This window comes from Melanostigma gelatinosum (assembly GCF_949748355.1).
Source record: "Melanostigma gelatinosum genome assembly, chromosome: 17".
Taxonomy (NCBI): Eukaryota; Metazoa; Chordata; class Actinopteri; order Perciformes; family Zoarcidae; genus Melanostigma; species Melanostigma gelatinosum.
In genome coordinates this window covers 17,061,179-17,082,895 of record NC_136650.1, presented here as the reverse complement: position 1 = coordinate 17,082,895, position 21,717 = coordinate 17,061,179, and the positions used below count along the sequence as shown (strand labels likewise).

Sequence of the window (21,717 nt, the reverse complement as noted above, 5' to 3'; positions counted from 1 at the left end):
CTTGCCGCTCGCCTGCGAGCTCTGTTTCAGGTCCCATCCACAAGACGATTCAAACGCAGAGTTGCTCTTGCAGTTTTCGGGGGGTTGGGTCGGTATCTTTCGCTACGTTACATCATTTTTGAGCGACATTTTTTATCCTTTGCACACTGTATTAAAAAAATACATTTCTTGAAAACTCAAAGCATTTCCTTCAACTTGTCTCTCCTTATTGATGTGCGACGGAGAAGGGGAGAAATTTAAAAAAGGTTTGACTCACTGGATACAATGTCATGGAATTTGACAGAATTGACTGACTCCACTTGCATAGCTGGGGTATAAGTAATGCACCTGCTTCAGTTTGTCAGTGCATTGTGTTAATGGCTCATGTTTGTCGACAACAAGCTTGAGGATGGTGGATTTTCCATCGACAGCAACATTTAGCTAAAACTGAATCCACTCTGCATTTGAAAAAACATTGACGCACCTGGTTATTTTAGCCTCAATAACGTCTGCAGCATCTAATCACCTCATCTTTGCCGGCCTGCGTTTCATAACGACAGTAATCTCCCTCCTCCCTTCTGTTTGGCTCAGTGAGGCAGATGCACACGGCTGTAGGACATGCAGGCAACATTTCAAATGACATGTTCCAGCCACTGATTAACCCAAAGGTAAATGTTGTGCTGTTAATTACCACGAGGATATTAGCAAGCAAGCCCAATTAGACCATGAATCAGTCACGGTGGCCCCTTTCAGAACCTGAGCTGATTATTACACTCGGAAAAGAAGCATTGCATCCTGATATTTGAAATCGAGAATCTCGCCACCCTACATCTGATCCTCCAAGCTGACTTTCATCCGCTTAGAGCAGGGGTCGGCAACCGCTGGTTGTTTCTATCCATGCTGGCAGCGTCGCTCTATTGGGATGATAATGTCCAGACACCACAAGCTGGTTGACATTTTTGGCTTTTACTGAATATCTTGACAACGACTGGATGGATTTATATTTCCATGTGAGGAATCCTACAAGCACCCACCGTGAGGTTGACACGTGTGGTTCTGTGTGAAATGTCTCAACAACTGTTGGATGGATTGCCATGAAACATTTAAGTCCACCATAGGATGAAGAGTTCTAGCTGTATTATTTTTGGTGATCCCCTGGCTTTTCATCTTGGGTTACCATCGGGTCAAAATTTGAAATGTGCCCAATACTTTGTTGAATGACCAAACAACTAACGTCATTCCCATCAGCCTCAGCTGCACTCTGTGTGTAGTGAAATGCTTACACGCTAAACTAAGATGGTGAACATGGAATAAACATCATAACTGCTAAACATTAGCATGTTGGCATTGTCATTGTGAGCATTACTCTTGTGACTCATGTGAGTTGCTCGTCACATGACTCTTTTGTCACTCACAAGTCAGTCAGTTAACGGCAATCCCGCTTTTTTCCTCAACCTTAATAAGTGGTTTTGTTGACTGAACCTAACTTCCTGCAAAGACTGAATTCTACTTCGAAAAGACACGTGGACACGTCCCAAACTGGTGCAAAACTCATGCTAGAGGGGCACCTTGATTGTCCCACTCAAACGGCAACTCTCCGGTGCTGAGAAATGAAGCCAATGTGGAAGTTCCAAAAACTGCAGGTCCTCAAATGGCCACTTGAGCCTGGCTCCACAACAACAAGCTCCAACTTAACAGCAGAAAGAAACATGTTTACAGCCTAGTACAAAAAAAGCGGTTCCAGTCTCTTTATCCCTGTTAATGTCAACTGTACGGGAGGTGATATTTTATACAACTCACCCGTTTAAATTATATAAAGTTAGGCTCAATTTAGGGCGGGCTGCTTTGAGTGACAGTTCGGTACTGTAGCAGGTCGCCATCCGCTATCTGTCTCCTCTGCTGTGTCACCCAGGCCCATTAATGATCCACCTTTTTGCACATTTTAGAGTTAGGCTATATAGGCACTGCCAAGATGGCGACAGCCATAACCCCCCCCCCCCACACACACTTTTAGCTTCACAACACGGGTGATGTCATGGAGACTCTGTTTATTTCATACAGTCTATGGTCCCACTCCCTGCATCTTGTTTTCCTCCCTGTGTGCCGGTGGAACCAAAGACGGCGCTTCATCTTCATGCACCCATCAAGGCAGAGCATCATTACCGCGCCTCTTATGTGATGGTGAAAAGAAATAATGGGATTTTTATGCAATGCGTGTTGATGCAACAGAATGAGCCTTGGCAAATTCAAACCTGCACACTGCAAGAAATATCCATCTCATATTGCCTATTCTTGTTTTGTTTTTTTACTTGGTTCAGGAAAAGAAAATCAATTTGAAGGTTGAATGAGACTTGATACGTCACAGCAAACCTGCATTATGATAAATCTGGCTTTCTTCATGTCATGTATTTCCTGGTGAATGAGGAAGAGACTTTCAAAAAAAATGTCAGGGATTTTATTCGCTTATTTACGCCGGCGTTATTTACGCCCACAGCACATGGATTTATAATTAAAAATGGAAATGTGATATGAAACTGTAATTTCTTTCGATGAATATTTTGACAGTTTATATAAGTTAAGAAAGTGGGAGAAAAAACTTTATTGACAAAGTATCAACAATCTTTTTCATGTGTAATCGTTCACTGTCCTGTCAAACTGACCCTTCTATTCCATTTGATGGAAGGACACACTCAGAGCGTGTCCTGCTGTGTAACTGAACCTGCTGTTTCATCACACCATTTTCACATCTGACAGAGTGCAGACAGAAGAGTGCAGTTGATTGATGGTGTCACCGGCTCTTTCTTCAAACTGTGTGCAAGCAGCAGACTGACATGAAGGGCAACCATCAGGATACAGGAGGGGGTAAGCTAACGGAACACTCACTCACCTCACAACACTAATCTCACCTTGTGGTTTGAATCGTTTCAAGGGAAGATGGGTTTGAGTATTCAGGCCCAGTGTGTTACAGAGCCGAGACTTAGATGCCCTAGTGTCGCTTTAATAATTTATTACATTGACTCTACAGTCCCTGTTCAGTCAGTCAACACTCCACTTCATTATACAGTGATATTTGGCTTGGATGTTCAGATAATGTAAATCACAGAGCACATCCGAGTCTTTTAATGCAAGGCACCCCACCACACACACACACACTAAGCAAGATACAGCCTGGATTCAGGCAGAGAGGCAAAAATGCTACTTGGGTTCCTTTTTAATTAACTCTCAATGCATTAGATAAACACAACTCAAGCTTACACAGACTGTGATTTACCCATAAATCCCCACAGTCACCCTTTACATCTAAATTCACATCTCACACCATGGGAAGAAGTATCAAACCACACCTGATTAGTGCGGATCAGACATGGACGACCCCATATCAATCTGGTTTTATCACACACCATCCAAATAAGCCAACTAATGCCTTAAAATGCAGTAAACTGGTGCCAAAAGAGGGTCTATGTCGCAGAGACAAAGCTGTAGCATACAAAAAGAGGCGGTGACTGAGATCATTTGGAGAAAACAGATGTTAAGTGGCATAGTCTTTAAGAGCCAAAGGAGAGCCGACCGTGCATTAGAGAAGCACGACTGCGCTGTAAAAACTCCCCTCCTTTAATCATCCGCTCTACACAGATGGAGTACGACCCCTAATTCGCCATCAGCGGCCCCTCTGGAGGATTCCTGGACCGGGGTGGTCCTGACTGAGGAATCACCTCCTCCCGTAAGCCGTTGTGCACCTCTTGCTTTGCGGTGTGAACGCGGTACTTCTGCAGCCAGCGCTAACTCCTCTGCGGGACACACGCTGGCTGCAACACGCACCACATACACGCACAAGCGCGCAATCAGCTGTCAACGAACGGTTACGCACGAATGGAACTCGGCGATCAACAACATGTCCGAGTCTTTTCCACATTTGTTTGGAAATTGCCAGTCAAAGACCATTTGGTGCTTGTGCGTTTGAGTGCCTGTACGTGAGGGTGGGGGGATTGGGGTCGTCCTGCGTTCGCAAATGGCGCAACTTCTCATTTTTCTCCTGTCAAGTTGACACAACTGGGAGCCCCGCTGACAGCGCACCGACCCGTGCCTGCTGTTTCGCGGAAGGCAGCGCCAATGCAAACCAATATCCAGTCGTTATCCGCACTGTACAGTCAAAAGACAAAACGCCTGCGTGCAACTGCATGCACGGAGAAGGAGCGTTCCAAGAAGATGTTTGAACAGGCGCACCTGCACCTCCCCCCTATCCGAGACCGCTAAACGAGTGCCCTTACCTTAAAGTCGAGGTTTCTTTGCCACGTTTTCACTCAACGTAATCTTCGTTGGAGTAACAGAAACAGAAACGCACGCCTATTCCGCAGCTCCGCGCTCGCTGTGTGGAGAAGAACGGAGGTAGAAGAGACAGCAGTGAGAACCAGCGGTGCCTCACACGCTCTCTCTCTCTCTCGCCTCTCTCACTCTCTCTCTCCCCCCTTTTCTCCCCCTCTCTGGTTCACAGGCAGTGCTCCCCACTGAAATAATAACGGCAAACTGATTGGTCCACGGGATCCAGCGGTGTCTCTCCGCTGCTCTAGGAGGGGCCAAATACAACCGCGGGGACCAACAAGGCTAACAGTGAATACATCAATCGAACCAATCAGCTAGTCTCGTGATTATTTTTTTTTTTATTAACTTAAATTATTAAGAACCATATATATATATATATATATATATATATATGTATAGTCTTTTTAAATGATCTGTATGCCACGTGTTTCCAATGTGGCAATCGTCACGATTTCCTTAAATCCACTCCCAACAACATCATTGTACTTGATACTGCAACTTTACCAGTCCAGTTCCTAACTGTACTTGACATTACAAAGCTACTACTCATTACTGATTTATAGGGCTGTAGGATGGGGGCTCAGGGTTTTAGGCTATTTCTTTAGCTGCTGAGGCCCATCTGATTGACAAATCAATGTGTTCAAACTAAACACGAACGAGAGTGCAGATGAGGCCAATACCTCGCCCGTGATGTTCAGAGCAGCGTAGCCGCCATTTCTGAATACGCCATCACATCAGGCACTTAACTTAGACGGTAGCTACTGGAAATGGGTCAGAGCAGAGAGAGTGAGAGAGAGAGAGAGAGTGAGTGAGAGGGGGGAGGAAATAAAAACTCCTTTAGGCCTTTTAATGATTGCATTGGTGTTTTATTGCATGATTGAATATGATACTTGCTAATAATAATACAAATGATAACCTGCATTTTTCCCCCCCTGAACTTTAAGATGAACTGCTGAAAATGGTTCAACGTGTGCACGTGCATTGCAATATGTGAGGGAAAGAGAAGTCACACAGAGACAGACTGAATAGGTGTGCAAGCGCGAGTGCAACCGAGAGGGCGTTGGAGCCCTTTTTTTTTGTCGGTTCCTAACTGGGAGCGTCACTTTCACAGGCGCTGAGCAACACCTTCGGTGTTAATTTCTCATGATGCTGCGTAAATACATTCAGCGCTGCTGCTCCCACAGAAACGGAGACATGTCGAGCCTCCGCGGACCATTTTAAACTTCAGCCATCATATTGATGGTAGAATTTGAACACTTAGCCCTTAACTTAGACAGGATGGTAAATTACAACTTCTGTATCCCTCTATCAGCTCCCCGTTCATTTGCAAAATTAGCAGAGCTTACCCCCATTCAGAGCTGATTAATATTGATTATATCAAAGTGCTTTTAAAATTAATGACTTTGAGGTCCAGTAAAAAAGTAATATTTTTTCTTAAAACACTCATAATTCGTTGTTTTATTTTATAGCTTGTGAATTTCGCCCATTGGCATTCACACAGTATTTCACATGCATTTACTGCTGAAAAGCACGTTTGATGAGGATTCAGGATCTTGCTTTGTTGTCATGGGAAGTGATGTGCCAGTGAATTACACTCATCCCCAGTATTTTAATGTGCCATCATTTGTGTAAAATAGTCCTGTTTATTTGTCAATAGCAGTGACAGTCGTGGAACAAGAGCAGCTTGGTTGCATTGGCAGACTTAAGTTTCAGCACCATGGTCAGTGACACAGATACAGGCCACTGTGTGAGACTGTTGGCAAGAGTGTGCGTCTGTTCACCCCGGAATTCTGACACTAGAAATACATGTGTTGACTTTCAGGACCAACATGTCAGGTCTACCTCGCTTGACTTAGTTAAGTTGAAACTCACTGAAAGTCTTCTGAATGCTTTGTGACTGCATCCACCTTTGATTACTTTATAAGGTTAAGTTTCAGATCGTGTCGGTAACTGCCTACATGGGAAGGAAGTGGATATGCTTGCCATTCATGTGCCATAATACGCATATACATTCATACAAACCAACCCGAACAGTAGGCCTAGTTCCCATAAAATGATTGCAGAAGGAGCTGGTTATGTATTAAATATGCCAACCTCCCACACGGACATTTCGAGCATCGGCGTGCAACCCTGGGCCCTAAGCTTTGCTGCAGGCAAGTGCCTTCTCACTCAAGAGTGCATAAGTGCTCATGTAAGGTTTAGGAGACAAAAATAACGCTTTAGTATTTGCCTTATTATGTTTGTGGCACCTCACCTAGTCAATTGCACTCCAGCTCAGCCATGGCACAGCATTTTCCGACATAACAAGGCCACTGAGATGTAGCTGTACACTCTCTCTCTCTCTCTCTCGTTCTCGGTCTATGAAAGGCAGCCGAATGAATATTTATCGGTTCATTGGGTCAAAGTGTAGTACCCGCATTTTCAACACAACACAACGCACGCCGTCACCCCTCATGTATGTGGCAGGGCATTCATCACCAGGCTAGAATCGTTTCCAGCTCGGCCTTGCGCCACCTGCTTCACAGCCTGCCAGCAGATCTGTTTGTATCTTCATTAGCACTCGTCTGAACTACGGTAAAGACAGATGTCAGAAGGGCCTGACCTCGGCTCACTACTAATAAAGTCAACCCACTGGTTACAATGTTGTGTCATGGAAGAATTTAGTGGGGGGGGGGGGGGGGGGGGTTCTACTTTCCTGCAAATCTTGAGATTGAATACCAGAATTGCCACGGTCACAAATAAATTGGAAATGTTATTTCGTGGTCCAGAAACATTGGCTGGATTGTTTTTTTGGGTTTTTTTTAAAGATAACTACCCTTGCGTACTTTCACGGTCCGAGTGTTACCAAAGCAGCTATTTCCCATAAGAATCAATCTTTAGAAAAAGTCATCTAAAATAAATTCAATTTTGCACAACCTCTCACTGTAATCCATCAGCATATACAAATACACATCCACACATCATACCAACTACAACGGGCCTCTATTGGTTTCCATTACAGTACAATTCAAGAGATGATTTGACAGAAATATTAGTACGAAAAAAAAGCTTTTATTTTTCAAAATGATAATCAGAAGAGTTCACAAACAAATAATGGCATTTTAAAAAAGGGGGGCTATCACAGTGTCCAATACCCAATAGAGGGCTCATGTTTACCTGTGGGCTAGTGCATTATGCCCACTGGACAAAAACGGATTGATCACCTTAAAAAAAAAAGAACAGCCACTCAATTGATCCCCGAACAAATGTGATGAGCTCTATCCATGGATCATCCCCTTTGGGCCTTTTGATGTGCGGAAAGTTGCTGATCCGCCGTGTCCTCCTTTTCTAATAAAGCTGTCATCAGCTGCCAATGTGAACTTTCATGGCGTCGCTCCAAGCTGGCTGAGATCAATAGCGCCTGTCAGGGACGGAGTCCCCTCGGCGCAAATAAGGCTGGGAGACACATCGTAAGTAGACCACAGGTGGGATCTAGCCAACGCTCTGACTGGATATGAACCCTGAATTCAACAGTGAGACATGACACTTGTGCTTACACATGAATGGGAACAAAAGAAGAGAAAAGAAGGCAATGCATCGATATAAACTAATGGGAATCCTACTGAAGAATCAGGAGCCAGTGACACTGAATTGTTCGCTAAAAGGGAAGAAACCTGACATAGCATGTCTGAGATGCAGCTGTATTTAGTTGGCACAGCGGTGATGTCACAGACCCTGTTAGTGGAGTGTGATATCACCCGTCTGGCATCAGCCTCAGTCAGCCTATCAGACTTCAACACATACTATATATACATTATATTCCTCATGTCAAAAGATCTACAGCTCTGCTAGTGTCGTGCATATTTCATCAAACAAGCAAGGCTGTGGAGACCACAGCTCACGTGACATTGACATCTTTACTAACCATGCAGCAGTGATCGACACACAGCACTGTCTATGCTGGAAATGTGCTGTTAATGTGATGGACTGAGTGATTATTGTGCTTTACCATGCAAAACAAACACCGACACAATACAGACACACAGTAGAATATCACATGTCGTACTCGTAGCAGTGATATTTTTACGGAGTTGTGCAGACTATTTTTTGCAAGCTATCGCATGTCACCAGAACGGTCCTGTTCCCCCAGAGACTTCTCAGTGTGCACAATCTGTCAACTATCTTTCTTTCACTCTAAGACGGGATATTTTCATGTGAGAAAATATATCCCGACAAATGCAGTGCTCCTATGTATGAAGCCTTTACATGTCTATTGCTCCTCGATAAGATTAAAGGATGCTCTCGGGAACCAGACAGTCAACCGCCATGTAAGCAGCTCTTTGAGGCTGTACTCAGCATTTAGATCAAAGCACCGCCGCGCCTAACATGCTCACATTGACAACGCAAACATGATATTATTTACTATGTCCATCACTTTAATGAAGCGTGGTAGCATGCCAACATTTGTTTCTTAACAGTAAACACGTGGTACGGTGGCATTTATCAGGCTTGCAGGTATTTATTCAGGAACTAAAGTATGGCACGATTACAAATGTTGGCCTGATGATGGCGCAAGAAGAGATGGCATCATGAGGGAACCATGAATGTTTGTACCATATTTCATTGCTCATCACCTTCAACAGTTGTTGAGCTGTTACGGGAAAGTCAGAGGATCATCATACTTATTGGGGTATTTCAGTCTGGATAAAAGTGTTGGACTGACCGACCGACAGTACCTAAAGCCATGCACTGATAGGGCTAAAGACATCATGGGTTTTGACACAGTATTTTCTAAAAGTTAACATTGAACTCAATAGAACCATGTTATGTCAGTAAATAGAGCCCGTGTTCCAGCCTGTTTTTCTACAGGCGGTGGTTGCAGTTAATCATTTAGCAGAGCAAGGTAGGGTTGATATAACACTCCCATCATTACTTATTTATGGAAAAAGAAATCACAAACATGGGCGTGCTGTGTTGGCTGTCACGATATATTTTCTTTCTTCGACAGAGACCTAAGCTGCTGGGATCCAGTCATTTTCTTGTTTTGTTGTTTCATTTCAACCCATGACGATACACCTGCCCTAATGTTTTCATCATAGGGTTTTAACAAAAATGTCCAAAGATTTTTCATCCTCAAACTCATAATTTGGTGTCACAATCAATCTCTGAGTTGGCGTTACTGTCCCACATTCATTTCTGCATTACTGATTTACACTTAGGACTGAATCAGTCATAAAATACAATAGTGCATGTAAAAGTGTGTCCAGCGGTGAGGAATTGATTGAAGTTGAAGCTGGCAATTACTTTCATTGATAACCGCGCCAGCGGGAGGGAACACACCGAACACAGCAAGGCATAACACATCTCCTGAATGGAAATAGTTCTATTATTCTCTGTCAGCTGTCCTCACTTCCCTCCTCGCCATTCATCTACGGGTGTAATGACCAAAGAAAGAGCGAGACGCTGATGTGTCAGGATGATTCACTGCCAATTTGCCAGCCTTTTTCCAAAGCTCCGCTCTGTGCGGCGGCCGAGTGGACCAATCCAGGCTCCTAACGCTTCTACAATCTACATATTGACGCGTATGATGGTACAGCTCTGATTGGAAACGACTGCGAGGAGATGACTTCTCAGCAAAGACTTTGATTTGACCGAGTACGGTGTCAGTAGGTGATAACTGGAGTGGCAATTTGCAGTTGGATTTGTTCAGACTATGTTATGGCATGTGATATGGGGCTGAACAGTATTATGACTAGCAAGGCTGTTTGTGAATTTGTGTTGTTATAATGCAGCAAATGTATTTGAATAAATTGCTCTTTACGATCAATCGCTGTTTGGGTTTCTTGCCGACGTGAGAAAGCCATTGGGTATAATGTTCACAGCAGTGTGCAGCCTCACTTGTGCCAAAATTGATTTTAGATGTGAAATCTAGTCTTCCAGCAACCTTTCTTTACAGTACATACTCTGTTTGCATCTTCCTAAGGAGAAAGAATTGTTTTGAAATGAGGCCTTTTCCTACCCAGCATATTGCCAAGCTGCTCCTCAAGGTTCTGCATCATCTCTATACTGACTTTCAACGAGTAAGCGCAGCCAATGTGAATTACAAAAACACATTGTGCTTCTTCGGGTTAGCTTGAGCCACACATCTGTAAACAAAGCCTGTGTGTGCACAGCCAGTTGGCTGTCTGGGCCTTGAATGAAAAATAAAACTGGACAGGCTGCAGTTTCCACTAAGCACAAACACACGGTGAGATTTCTGTCTGCATCCGAGAACAGAGCTCTTACTGACAAGAGTGCTATAATCTATAATAAGTAGGTTGTTTTGTGATTGGAAGAGGCTTAATTGATTACAAACCTATTTGTGGCGTCAGTGAAACACAAGATGAACTTAAATCACTTAAGTCTAGCGCACACACTCACTGTAGGGCTCTAACTTATAAGTATTTGTATTCACTAAATCAATCCAGTAAAATTGTTGCATACATGATCAAATTAGAACAAACCTTAATGGCATATCCCATTACATGAGACACAGCAGGCCTTCAAGTAAGTACAATGTAAACCCATCAGTCCCATTAATAGACGCTCAGGACAAACACAAGACTTCAACCAGAAGACCAGTGTTTGAGGCCGGTGTTGACTTATTTTATCGTTATTTTAACGCCAACCATGATGTTTTTCCAAAACACAACAAAGTAGTTTTGTTGCCTGAACCTCAGTAAGAGTTATTGTTTTTTAATTCACCATGTTATCACTTGTTTAGGGGTCTGACGAAGCGTCACCATGTCACAAGTTGGGAGCATCGGTACTGTATATGTGACAAGTTAGATTGAGAACATGTGGCCAAATCTTAAACTAACAAGACATTTAATACAACTGTCAAATAAAGTAGAAAATGCCAAAACTCTGATTGGTAAATAGCTCAAGTGTAGTACATGAGGGAGTGTGTTTTCCGCTGATTCATCCTGTAATTTACATCGATTTTAAGATCATTATTCCACACTATAGTTTCAGTTTGCAGTGTGTAATATCAAAGCTATGAAATCAAGCAAATGAAGTAAACCTAACGAGGTGAACGAACTTATTCTTCAACTTCAAGAAAACGAGATTCACATTCCAGGCTGGTGTGAGGCTCCACCGGCGTCATGTGCCTCTCGGAAACAAGGTGATTGGCGCCATTGCGTGGCATCATGGAAAATTACAGTCTGGAAGGAAGTCAGATGGCCAAAAATATATTTTGTCTCAAATAAAACAGGCGGCCGTGGGGCAAAGACCCTTAAAACCAAGTTGAAAACCCGAACGCCCCCGTGCGCAGTTAACGAGAGCTACTTTGAGTCCATCCCATTTCCTGGACGGAGTTCCTGAGGGACGGCCAAATAAAACGGGCATGGGAAAGTTCTCCCCACTTTTTCCGATGACATCGATGCCTTTCTAAACAAACCGACCGGAGCTGCAGATCGCTACTGTCGGGAGCGGAACGAGACGTTCAAAAAGTACACCGAGTGCTGAGACCAGTACACCACAGAAGGAGACAAAAACCCCGCTTCACGAGAGAGAAAGGTAAGACACTTTTACAATGAAGAACGAACCCAGATTAGGATCGTTCATGTGACAAAAACAATGTCTAATATTGTGTAATAAGGACATAATCATATGTCCCTGTCGTTCTCAAAAGTTCTCAACGAGTGAGTTGTGCTTGATGTTGGTTTTATTCCCCTTAAGAACCAGAATAACAATTCTACAAGGGTCGAACAGTACCTAGCATTGGTTTTTATTAACTTTTGGTGGGTGATTCTACTTTTATGCTGTTATTGTATCACCTTCTGTATTCCTATATAGGGAATAACAGGATGGACTTCTGAATCTCTGTTGTATTCCACCAGTCTTTCAGTATAAATATCTTTGGTCCTTAATGTTTAGTTGTATGCTTATTCATTTAATTAGCCTGCCTTGTTGTATTTTTTTTTAAATTATATATGTTTTATAAACAATAATGAGGCTGGAAATTACTTTAAACGTAGACTCGTCCTGTGAAAAGCCGTGTAAGTTGAAGTGTCTGTTGAACAGGATTTCTTGGTTAAAGCGTTTTATTGTATTTTGTACTGTGACATACTTAGTGGCGAACTGTATCTGTGTGTTCTGTGGTATGTTTGTTCGAGATAACGGTGGTACTCAAGACAATGCTGTCAGAGGTGGATCAGTCCCGTTATCAGACCAGAATCCCTGACCGTCCATTGTCTTGTCTCATCCTGTCAGAAAGTTTGTATTTGTCACCATTTGGACCTTTTCTTTTCTCAGAGGGGAAGAAATCACAAAACAACAGAAACAGTCTCAACAAATAGACAAGTGTCACAGCTGAGCCTCAACTCTGCTGAACAAACAGGATGTTTATTCAGATGTGTGTGTATGTGTGTTTGTGTGTGTGCACGTTCAATGCTTTTATGAAATCGGTCCCAGTATGATTTCACTTTACTTGATTCATAAATGTTTGCATTTAATGATGCTGTGTGGTGTTAAAGAGAGTGGCTTCTCATTTACTCCAGTTTTACTGTGAAAGCGCACACTATTTCCCTTCATATTAAATGTTAACTTTAGTGCCATGTGTTTTTGTTTTAGTTCATTTTAGTGCATGGAGGCCTTGTTTTTTTTTTTTTTACATCTTGATGATGAGGAGTTGGAGCCCACCCTAACACCGTTGTGAGCTCATGGAAGAACTAATAAGAACTAACAGGCAGCCAGATACGCATGTTCCCCAGTAAAAAGACCCCATTATACTGAAAAGGTTGGAGAAATGTAGCTCATTCGTTGCTTATAGAGATCATTAAACAGCTGAAAACCTTTACAAATGTAGTCTTGGAAGTAAAATATATCCATTCGGTGTTAAGTGGCACATTCAAGCCAATCTGTTCAGCAATGGAGCCGTAAACGAAATACGCATAAAAAAATATGTCGTTTTATGAACACTAAAGGTGAGCTAATTCTGAAATCTTTATTCCACAAACATTCTCTCACTCCCCCCCCCCTGTCTGTCGTGTTAGGTGCAGAGGATGTCCAGAGCTGACTGGTCCTACCTGGAGCACCTGCTGGAGGACGGCCAGGAGTATTCGACAGGCATTGGCCGCGTCTGGCTGACCGTTCTCTTCCTGTTTCGCATGCTGGTACTGGCAACTGCCGCTGAATCTGCCTGGGATGACGAGCAAGCTGACTTTGTCTGCAACACGCAGCAACCTGGCTGCACTGCTGTGTGCTACGACAGAGCCTTCCCCATCTCCCACTTTCGCTACTTTGTCCTCCAGGTCATCTTCGTCTCCACGCCGACCATCTTCTTCTTTGGATACGTGGCTATAATGGCCGGGAAGGGCAAGGAAAATGAGGAGGATGAGAAGGAGGCAGAGGAAGGTGGTGGTGGAGGTAAAAGGGGAGGGAGAGCAACAGAAAGGGACAATAACAATGTGACTAAAGACAATGCAGAGGAGAAGGACAAACAAGGGGGCGGTGGGAGAGGTAGACGAGCTGAGAAGACTCCACCCAAAGCTCCCAAACTGAAAGGAAAGTTGCTGTGTGCATATGCGTTCAGCATCCTGTCAAAAGTCCTCCTCGAGGTCGGCTTCATCCTCGGGCTGTGGTTCCTCTACGACGGCTTCTTCATTGCAGCGAAGTTTGAGTGCACCTGGTCCCCTTGTCCTCACACCGTGGACTGCTTTGTCTCTCGACCCACGGAGAAGACCATCTTCACCATCTACACTCAGGTGATCGCTACCATCTCCCTGCTCCTCAACCTCATCGAGCTCCTTCAGCTCGCCGTCTCCCATCGGCTGCAGAAATACCGTACCCAGCAGCAAGACTACCTACCTCGGTCCGAGCAGGTACCGGCACGACGGGAGGCTGCCGAACTTCAGACGGATAAGTCTTACAAAGCAGGGGGCCACGTCAACCCCCCCATGCTGGGTGAGGCTACATGCTTCCCCAACCCCTGTGAGAGCTACGAGGATCTGGCGATTGAGGTGAACTGGGGACCCGGGGAGGCCGGGAGTGACCTGCTTCCTAGTTATGTGAACTGCATGGGGGCTTTGAAAACATCACATTCCCCCAGAGTCCATTATAAGGCACACGCACAGCACACTGGGAAGAACAGTAGGGGCACCTTAAAGCCACACTCAAAGCAGAAGCATTATGTATGATGCAGTCAGATGTGGCGACGTGTTGCTCATCACCATGAAAGCTGTGGGGTTTTTTTCCGGGTCTTCCAGTTTTTCTTTTTACGAATATCACTCCTGACGAATACCGTCAGGAGTGCACAATGAGAGCTCAAACACGGAGGAAAGGAAGAACAACTATTGCACTGTGAACTCGATGCCTCAGAGGCAGGCAGAGAAACGGAGATTTGCCAGATAAATGGACCGATTCAAAATTAAACATTTTGAGAACACTCCCCAAGGCAAAGCAAATGAGACTACACATTGAGAGATTACAGTCATAAAATGGCTTCACGGCAGTGGAAAAAAGCCATGCAGCGGGGGGGTCTGCGGTCGGCCTAGGGATATTGTGGGAGTGTGTATGGGAGAGCATGCAGTAGAACCAGATTTAAGCATATTCCTCTGAGATTTACACTGTAACCCCTTGAGTTCTTTGAACCCCCCCCCCCCTGCTTCTCTTTCTCCCATGGCTCCATCCACACCGTGGAATGTACTGGTCTCAGGATCCTGCTCTGCTCCCAAGGGGATAATAGCTACGTGGATGCAGACATGCATGCACACACACACACAATGCACTTTCCCCCCTTTCACACAGTAACATTTGGTCACTCAAGTTGGGGGACGTGGGCTGGGGGGGAAGACATGGGTAAAGACAAGGAGAGCCAAACCAGAGGCATTCTGGGATTGTAAATGACTGGTCGTTGCCGGTAACCAGAATAATTTAGCAATGAGGAACGAGGGAGAGAGAGGGAGAGAGAGGACCACCGCATACTAGTTCACGAGAGCTGAATAATGGAGGAGCGACGACGTGCATCCAGTATGAAAATGAAACATTTTTCCGGGAGCTTGAGAGAGAACTCAAAAGATGCATTTGTGAATGCATCTTGAATGGACGTAAAGTGGTACAGAAATGTGCAGACTTCACTCAATGAAATGACTGATGAATTATGTGAAAACTGTATTTAATGTTTAAAGTATTATGACGAAATACCTGTTTATATTTATTTTTTTGTGGAAAATAAAGTTTAAAGTGTAAATTAATAATGACATTGTCAAATTATGGTGTCCTTTTAATATATCATATCACATAACACATTTACCAGAGATGCCACAGAGACTACGTTCCACACAAGCTAATCTGTTGTGTACAGAATGCTTTGATTTCCTTTTCCTTTCAGAATATAGCGCTCAGATTTCTGTGTGAGGATTGTGTCTCTGAAGTGTGTATTGCTTCTCTGTCCAACCTCTATCCAAATACTGTCACAATACGGAGGTACTGAATCACTCAAGGGAAAGCTCTTTGGCAATAACAGAAAGATGGAAGTATGGAGAAGTGGATGAGATTTACAGGTTATCATGAGCGTAACCTCCTGACGGGAAAACTCATTTTGATTTAATGGCTGTTTTCAAATCCGTAGCTGGCTGTACGGGGAAGAAAAGCATCAATTATACGCCGGTAAAAGTTCATACAAGGTGGAACAGCACTTTATGCTGAGCCTCTTTAGTATCCACTGAGTCCTGCCTGTTAATGCTGTTTTCGTGGAGAGCAATTGATGGAATCCAGCACCTTCAACAAAGGTGCTGGCCCAAGCGCCCGAATGCTGGGTGCTGGCCCAGCAACTCACCAAACTGTCTCCGTGAAGATAAGCGGTTATCTATGGCAGGAAAGGGGCCTTATGGGAAATTCAAGTGAGACAGGTTATCATAAAAGAAACTGCTTGGACTGTGCGAGGCCAAGCAAGAACTCCAACAAGCAGCTGGACAAACAGAAATTACAAAGGATATAATAACAATAAGAAGAAGAAGGAAACAGTTTCTCTGTCGTCGGAGTGGAATGTGTTTTTACTGTGGGCAGCCTCTCCCCTGCGTCAAGGATGAATTGGCAGATACTGTTGAGAGAACAATACAAACAGCCGGCTGAAGCTGCCCAGTTCAATGTCTGCTCACAAGAACTTGGCTGGCATTGCAGCGCATTCTTGTTATCTTTGTGCAGGTGGGTGTGTGCACTTGCGCGCACGTGTCCATGCGATTGTTCATGTGTGTGTGTGTTTTCACAAAAAGCCAGGGGGGGGGGGGGTCACGGAACAGATTTGCACGGGGCGACCCATATCGGCCCTCTGCTGCCAACCAAAGCCAGCAGCGGAACAGCGGAGCTCCCTTTTACATCCTTACAGTAAACTCTCGCCTCCTGTTCAGTGAAGCAAATACAACTCTCTGAGATGAAAACAACATTGCAGGTTATTTGCTGCTCCAACAGCCATTTTTCTTCTTCTTCTGCACAGTCAATGCCTATACCCGCCAGAGAAATTGCCCCCTGACAGTGCATGTAAAGGTTTTAACGATATGTTCCTCTGTCAGGACATGAGTAAAATCTTCCCACATTCACTGGCTTTGATTACCCAATATTCACGTCTAGACTATTTCCCAAACTCAGGGGCAATCAAATCAGACGCACACTGCTTGCCGTTCCAATAAAAACGTCACAATGGAGATTATTTGTTTGTGTACAGCGGGGGTTAATAAAAGCGGGAGTCATTAGCTGGGAAGACCCCAATTTGTGCGACAGGTCATCCTTAACGGCTGTACAGGCGTCCTCTGGGATCAGCTGCCATTTCCTGACATTGTTGAAGTCACTGCTGATGCATTTCCTCACTCCGCTGGTGAATCCACAAGGCGCTGATCACACACAAAGAAAGGCAACGTCTCAGCTTTGGTGAATGAGTGTACACACACATGTACACACTACAGTACACAAGCTTTTAGACTGTGAAGCACTTCAAAGTAATGTTACGCAGCCTCAGGGCTCCAGCAGTTCATCAAAGGCCAACTGTTATGCCCAGAGGCGACTCTCCTTTAGGGAAGATCTTACAGTCGTGCTTTGCACCAGGCTCTGGTCGCCCAACTATGTGCCAGGCCTTTCCAAAAAATGGGTTGCTCGGATAGTTCCTGCCAGCTGCACTATATCGAGGAAACACCCCGAACAGGCAGAGAAGGCACTCACATACACAAACATACACTCAAGAAGTATGGAAAGATCAGCTTGACCTCACGTCACAAAACTCAGACTTCCACACACACACACACACACACACACACACACACACATATATATATACAAGGGACCAGCTGAAAATAGCAAGCTACGAGGGGAATGAGGTTGTGCAAGATCTCTTTATTTGCCCGTAATTGGAAATAATGTGCCTCGCACAGCAAAGACCACTTTTTTAGGGGTTTGGTGTTCATGTTGTAGTGTGTGTGCGGTGTGTGTGCGCGGTGTGTGTTCCAACTCCCTTTGTTTCACTGAACGTACGTACACACAGTACCGACACACTGCTTTCACCGTATCCATCACAATGTCACGTCCAAGCACCCAGTCCTTAATTTGGCCATTTGTGCTACTGGACAAAACAAGACAAAAATGCTTTCAGCAGTCAACTAAATTTAAACTCTGCATAGGAAGTGGGTGTTTCCTGTTCCAGTGTTGTTTCTCCCCAAGGGATTGGTAGTTTGGGATTGTTCACCCTGACTATTGGACTGCGGTGGGCATTGTTGCATTGTTTTGTCCGAGCTCCCCCCGTGTTTTGTTTTTCCGATGTCACGGCCGCCCCATCAAAGGCCAGTGAAGGATGAGGGAAATGGGCAAAGTGCCGGCTGTGCGGCTGGAGTCAATTGAGAGGGCTGGTACCATTTATAGCTTGCACAGAAAGAGAGCGTGTGTGTGTGTGTGTGTGTGTGTGCGTGTGTGTGTGTGTGTGTGTGAGGTGGGGCGGGGCATGAACCAGGGCTGCTTGTGTCTCTCTTCAGCTGTTGGTTGTCAAATTGAATTATCAATTATCGTCCAACTCTAGTCCTCCTCAGCTCTATAGAGAGTTTCAGCGTCTTTCAGCTCATTGTTTTGGTTTTATGTCTCACAACTCTACAGTTTTGGTTCACGCTCACTGCTCTCGTCAAGTCCAGCTGTTTTCAGTTGATGCTACCTGTACAGAACAAAAACGACAGAGTCGCAACTTGTGGACCATGTAGCGAAATGAGTAAGAATCGATGGAGACCAAAATAGGTTGAATAGTAGAGTGAATAATGGGCAGAAACACAACCTTAAGAGGAATATTCATGTTACCCAGCGTAAATAGGCAACTGTTTGTTGACATGCAACAAATAATCCCCCAAAAAAACAATTGCTGCAGCTTTAAAGTTTAATACTTGGACAATGCAACCATCCTGATTATCTTTTCGAAATAACGAAAGACGGACAAAGTATTTTCTATGGATGATTATTTAGTTTCAATTTGAAAGACAGAAATTGACACATACTTTTTTACAGGATGGGAACATTTAGAAACTGGACTTATAACTCAGTATGTGCTTTACATCAGATTTTCGAGTCATATCTAATGTCAACCAATTTAGTTAATCCAACTCTATTGTGCATCGGGCTGTCAGAGACGTTTTGGGATCATTTTGCATCCTTTAAATGCCCATGTGAGAAAGAATATCTCAAAATGTGTTTACCTTGAGCTCTGTGTGAGCCCCTTTACATGTTTATGGCAAGCTTCTTGTCTGTGTATACATTTGACATACAGCAATACCTGGATTCTGTGTGTGTGTGTGTGTTTTGGGGGGGCCGTGGTGCCCTTCCAGCATGCAGATAATTCTATTGTTCATGAAGCAAAGGGAACACCGTCTCCGGCCTGTCCACTCAGGATGTTGGGTTGGACCTCCTTAACAAAAAGGAACAGCCAGCATCACCCGCACCCATTATCCCCATCATCCAGCAAGAACAATGGAGAACCTCCAACATCCTCCTCCCTTCCCAAGAGCCTCGGTGCTCGGTTCCCACAGTACTGTGTAGTTTTGGGACATTGTTAGACCACCAACCTGTCCTCTGGTTGTTCCCAGGCGGACACACACACGCACAAACACACACACTAAACACACCACGCTCCTTGTTAACTCTATCAGTATCATTTAACTTTCCCTCCACTTCTCCATCCTTGCTAGATTCAAATGGAAACTTCCACCGGCTTGAAGTCATTGACTCTCCGAACATGCACAACACAGCAGTGGAGCGGGTCATTCCACTGATAGCAAACTCAAGAGGGGAGTACAAGCTGATGACTGCCGATAGCACAGCATTCACCACTCCGGTGCCAATGTATCTGGGCCTCATAATCTTTCCCCATTTCACTAGCTGGCAGGGTAACGTAGCGGAACTTATCCTGGCACTCTGGAAAGGTTATCATCCATTAAGAGAGCTCCTGGGGTACGGAGAGATGGATCTCTCTGATTCATTATTTAACGCTGGAAAGACCGCAGGACTGGAGTAAAAGTTTCAACAAAACAATTGTTCAAGTTCACTCGAAGTGCATGTGAGCTACCACGTGTCGGATTTAAAAAGCTTCATAAAGTTTTCTCATTTTGTAGCGTTTTACGACACCAGTTACTTGGTCTTGAATCATTGGTGGATTCTTATTAAATTCTTTGTTCCCTGACCACATCACCCCTCTTGTTTTAGTAATGAGGATAATAAAGTTTTCCTGATTGAATATGAGGAAACGTTTTCCCACTTTCTGCCTACACACAGAGATCAAAGCTCGTGTTGGGTACAGGCAACATCACCAAAGTCTTCCTACGTATTCCTTTCAACACTATATTATTCTAAACAACACAGGAAAAATCCCCAGGGTGCAGCAGTGAATCATTGTTTTTGTTGGACTACTTTATAAATCTGTGACGTTACTGGTGTATTGTGAGATAAAGACAAGAACGCTGCCCTTAAAAGGATAAAGTCAATTCTAGCCTCATGTTGTTATGCTCATGCATGTATCAAAAGGCATGTTTTCACGTAAAAAATGTCTGATATTGTACGGGTAGCTCTTTGGTGATGCATTTCAAAATGAACAGCAATGACAGCAGCAGGACCAACTGTGATCTGTGTCCTAATACTGTGCAACTGAGCATTTCTGCAGCGGCTGATGGAGAGTAACATGCTTATCCGCTGACAGCTTCATCGATCAGCAATGCTGCTTTAGGCCCTGTTCTTCAGACATGGTCGAACTAATCACTTTCATCAGGCCAACATGAGCCTGTTCACTCTCATCCAGCTAACTGGGTTGTTTGAACGCAGTGAAAGGATTGATTGGTTCATCTTAGAACAGTGCTCTCTTATTTTGAAAGGAAGGCGACATATGCAGAGAGTTGGGACCATGATCAGCTGTCATATGATTGGCTGAGTGCTGCGCTTAACATAAGTATAGGGCTGAGAGGCCTCCCAGCATGCACTGGGGTAATAGATACATGGACATCAGGACCCAATCCCAAATTCCTCACTCTGACTAACCGGTCCAATCATAAAGTCCCCACTAATGCCTTGAACCATGAACCCGCAGGGACTTAACTGACCTCACCTGTTAAAAGGTTGAGTGTGAGCGGCTGCAATGGTGTCAATATGAAGGGGCCAGCAGCACTTTGCTGCAACACATCATGTTATGTACAATTGTGGGTATTTATTTTATATCTGTTTACTCGAGATGAGTTATTTGTCAAATAATCGATTTACTTGTTTTTGTCAAAACAGCTTTAATAACTAAATGAAAAGAATAGCAAACTAGCTGTGTAATATAGTCTCTGCTTCCATTCCTCTGATCTTTTTATGTTCCATCTTTAATCCTTCATGTTTCTGAGTTAATGTGATGTGCCAGGCTGAACACCTATGTGCCGTCCTCTTTATTACCTTTTTTTACGTCTCATGCTTCCACTGGTTACCCCGTGTTTTATGTCACATTGCAATGAATTGTGGGTAATTCCCTTGGGCAAAGACTGCATCCGATGCTGACTAAGGGAAAGTGTTCAAAAAGTACTGAAAATGTCTACGAGAGCCCTCAAACACTCGACGATTTGACATTGGGACAGCCCTAAACCCTCACGGACTTTACGGGAGCACGCCTCAAAGTCCGTCAATCCTCTGTGCTAGGGGGTCAAAGTTCAAGGTGCCATGTTATGTGAAAGTAGCACATCCCAAATGAATGAATACTACATGCCCCGTGTAAGGATGGATGCAGTATATACTTAAAGTAAAAACAGTTTGAAGAACTGAAAAATCCAGACTCCACCATCAAACCCGAGGCAGAATTCATCGCTTTGCCTCGCGCGTTCCCTCAAACAATTTCCTTCTCGAAGCTGAATCAGCAGTCATTACTTCCTTCCGTTGACTTTGATGTTACTTCCTGTCCTTGGCAGCAGTATT

General features: G+C 44.2%; 1 protein-coding gene across 1 annotated transcript; it reads left to right on the top strand.

The window, feature by feature from the left end:
• The first annotated feature begins 11,750 nt into the window (after window positions 1–11,750).
• Window positions 11,751–15,450, top strand: gja4 (gap junction protein alpha 4). The gene is made up of 2 exons (XM_079288692.1): window positions 11,751–11,838; window positions 13,317–15,450. The coding sequence occupies exon 2, from the start codon at window positions 13,326–13,328 to the stop codon at window positions 14,457–14,459; it is 1,134 nt and encodes a 377-aa protein (XP_079144818.1). The 5' UTR covers window positions 11,751–11,838; window positions 13,317–13,325; the 3' UTR covers window positions 14,460–15,450.
• The last annotated feature ends 6,267 nt before the right edge of the window (window positions 15,451–21,717 follow it).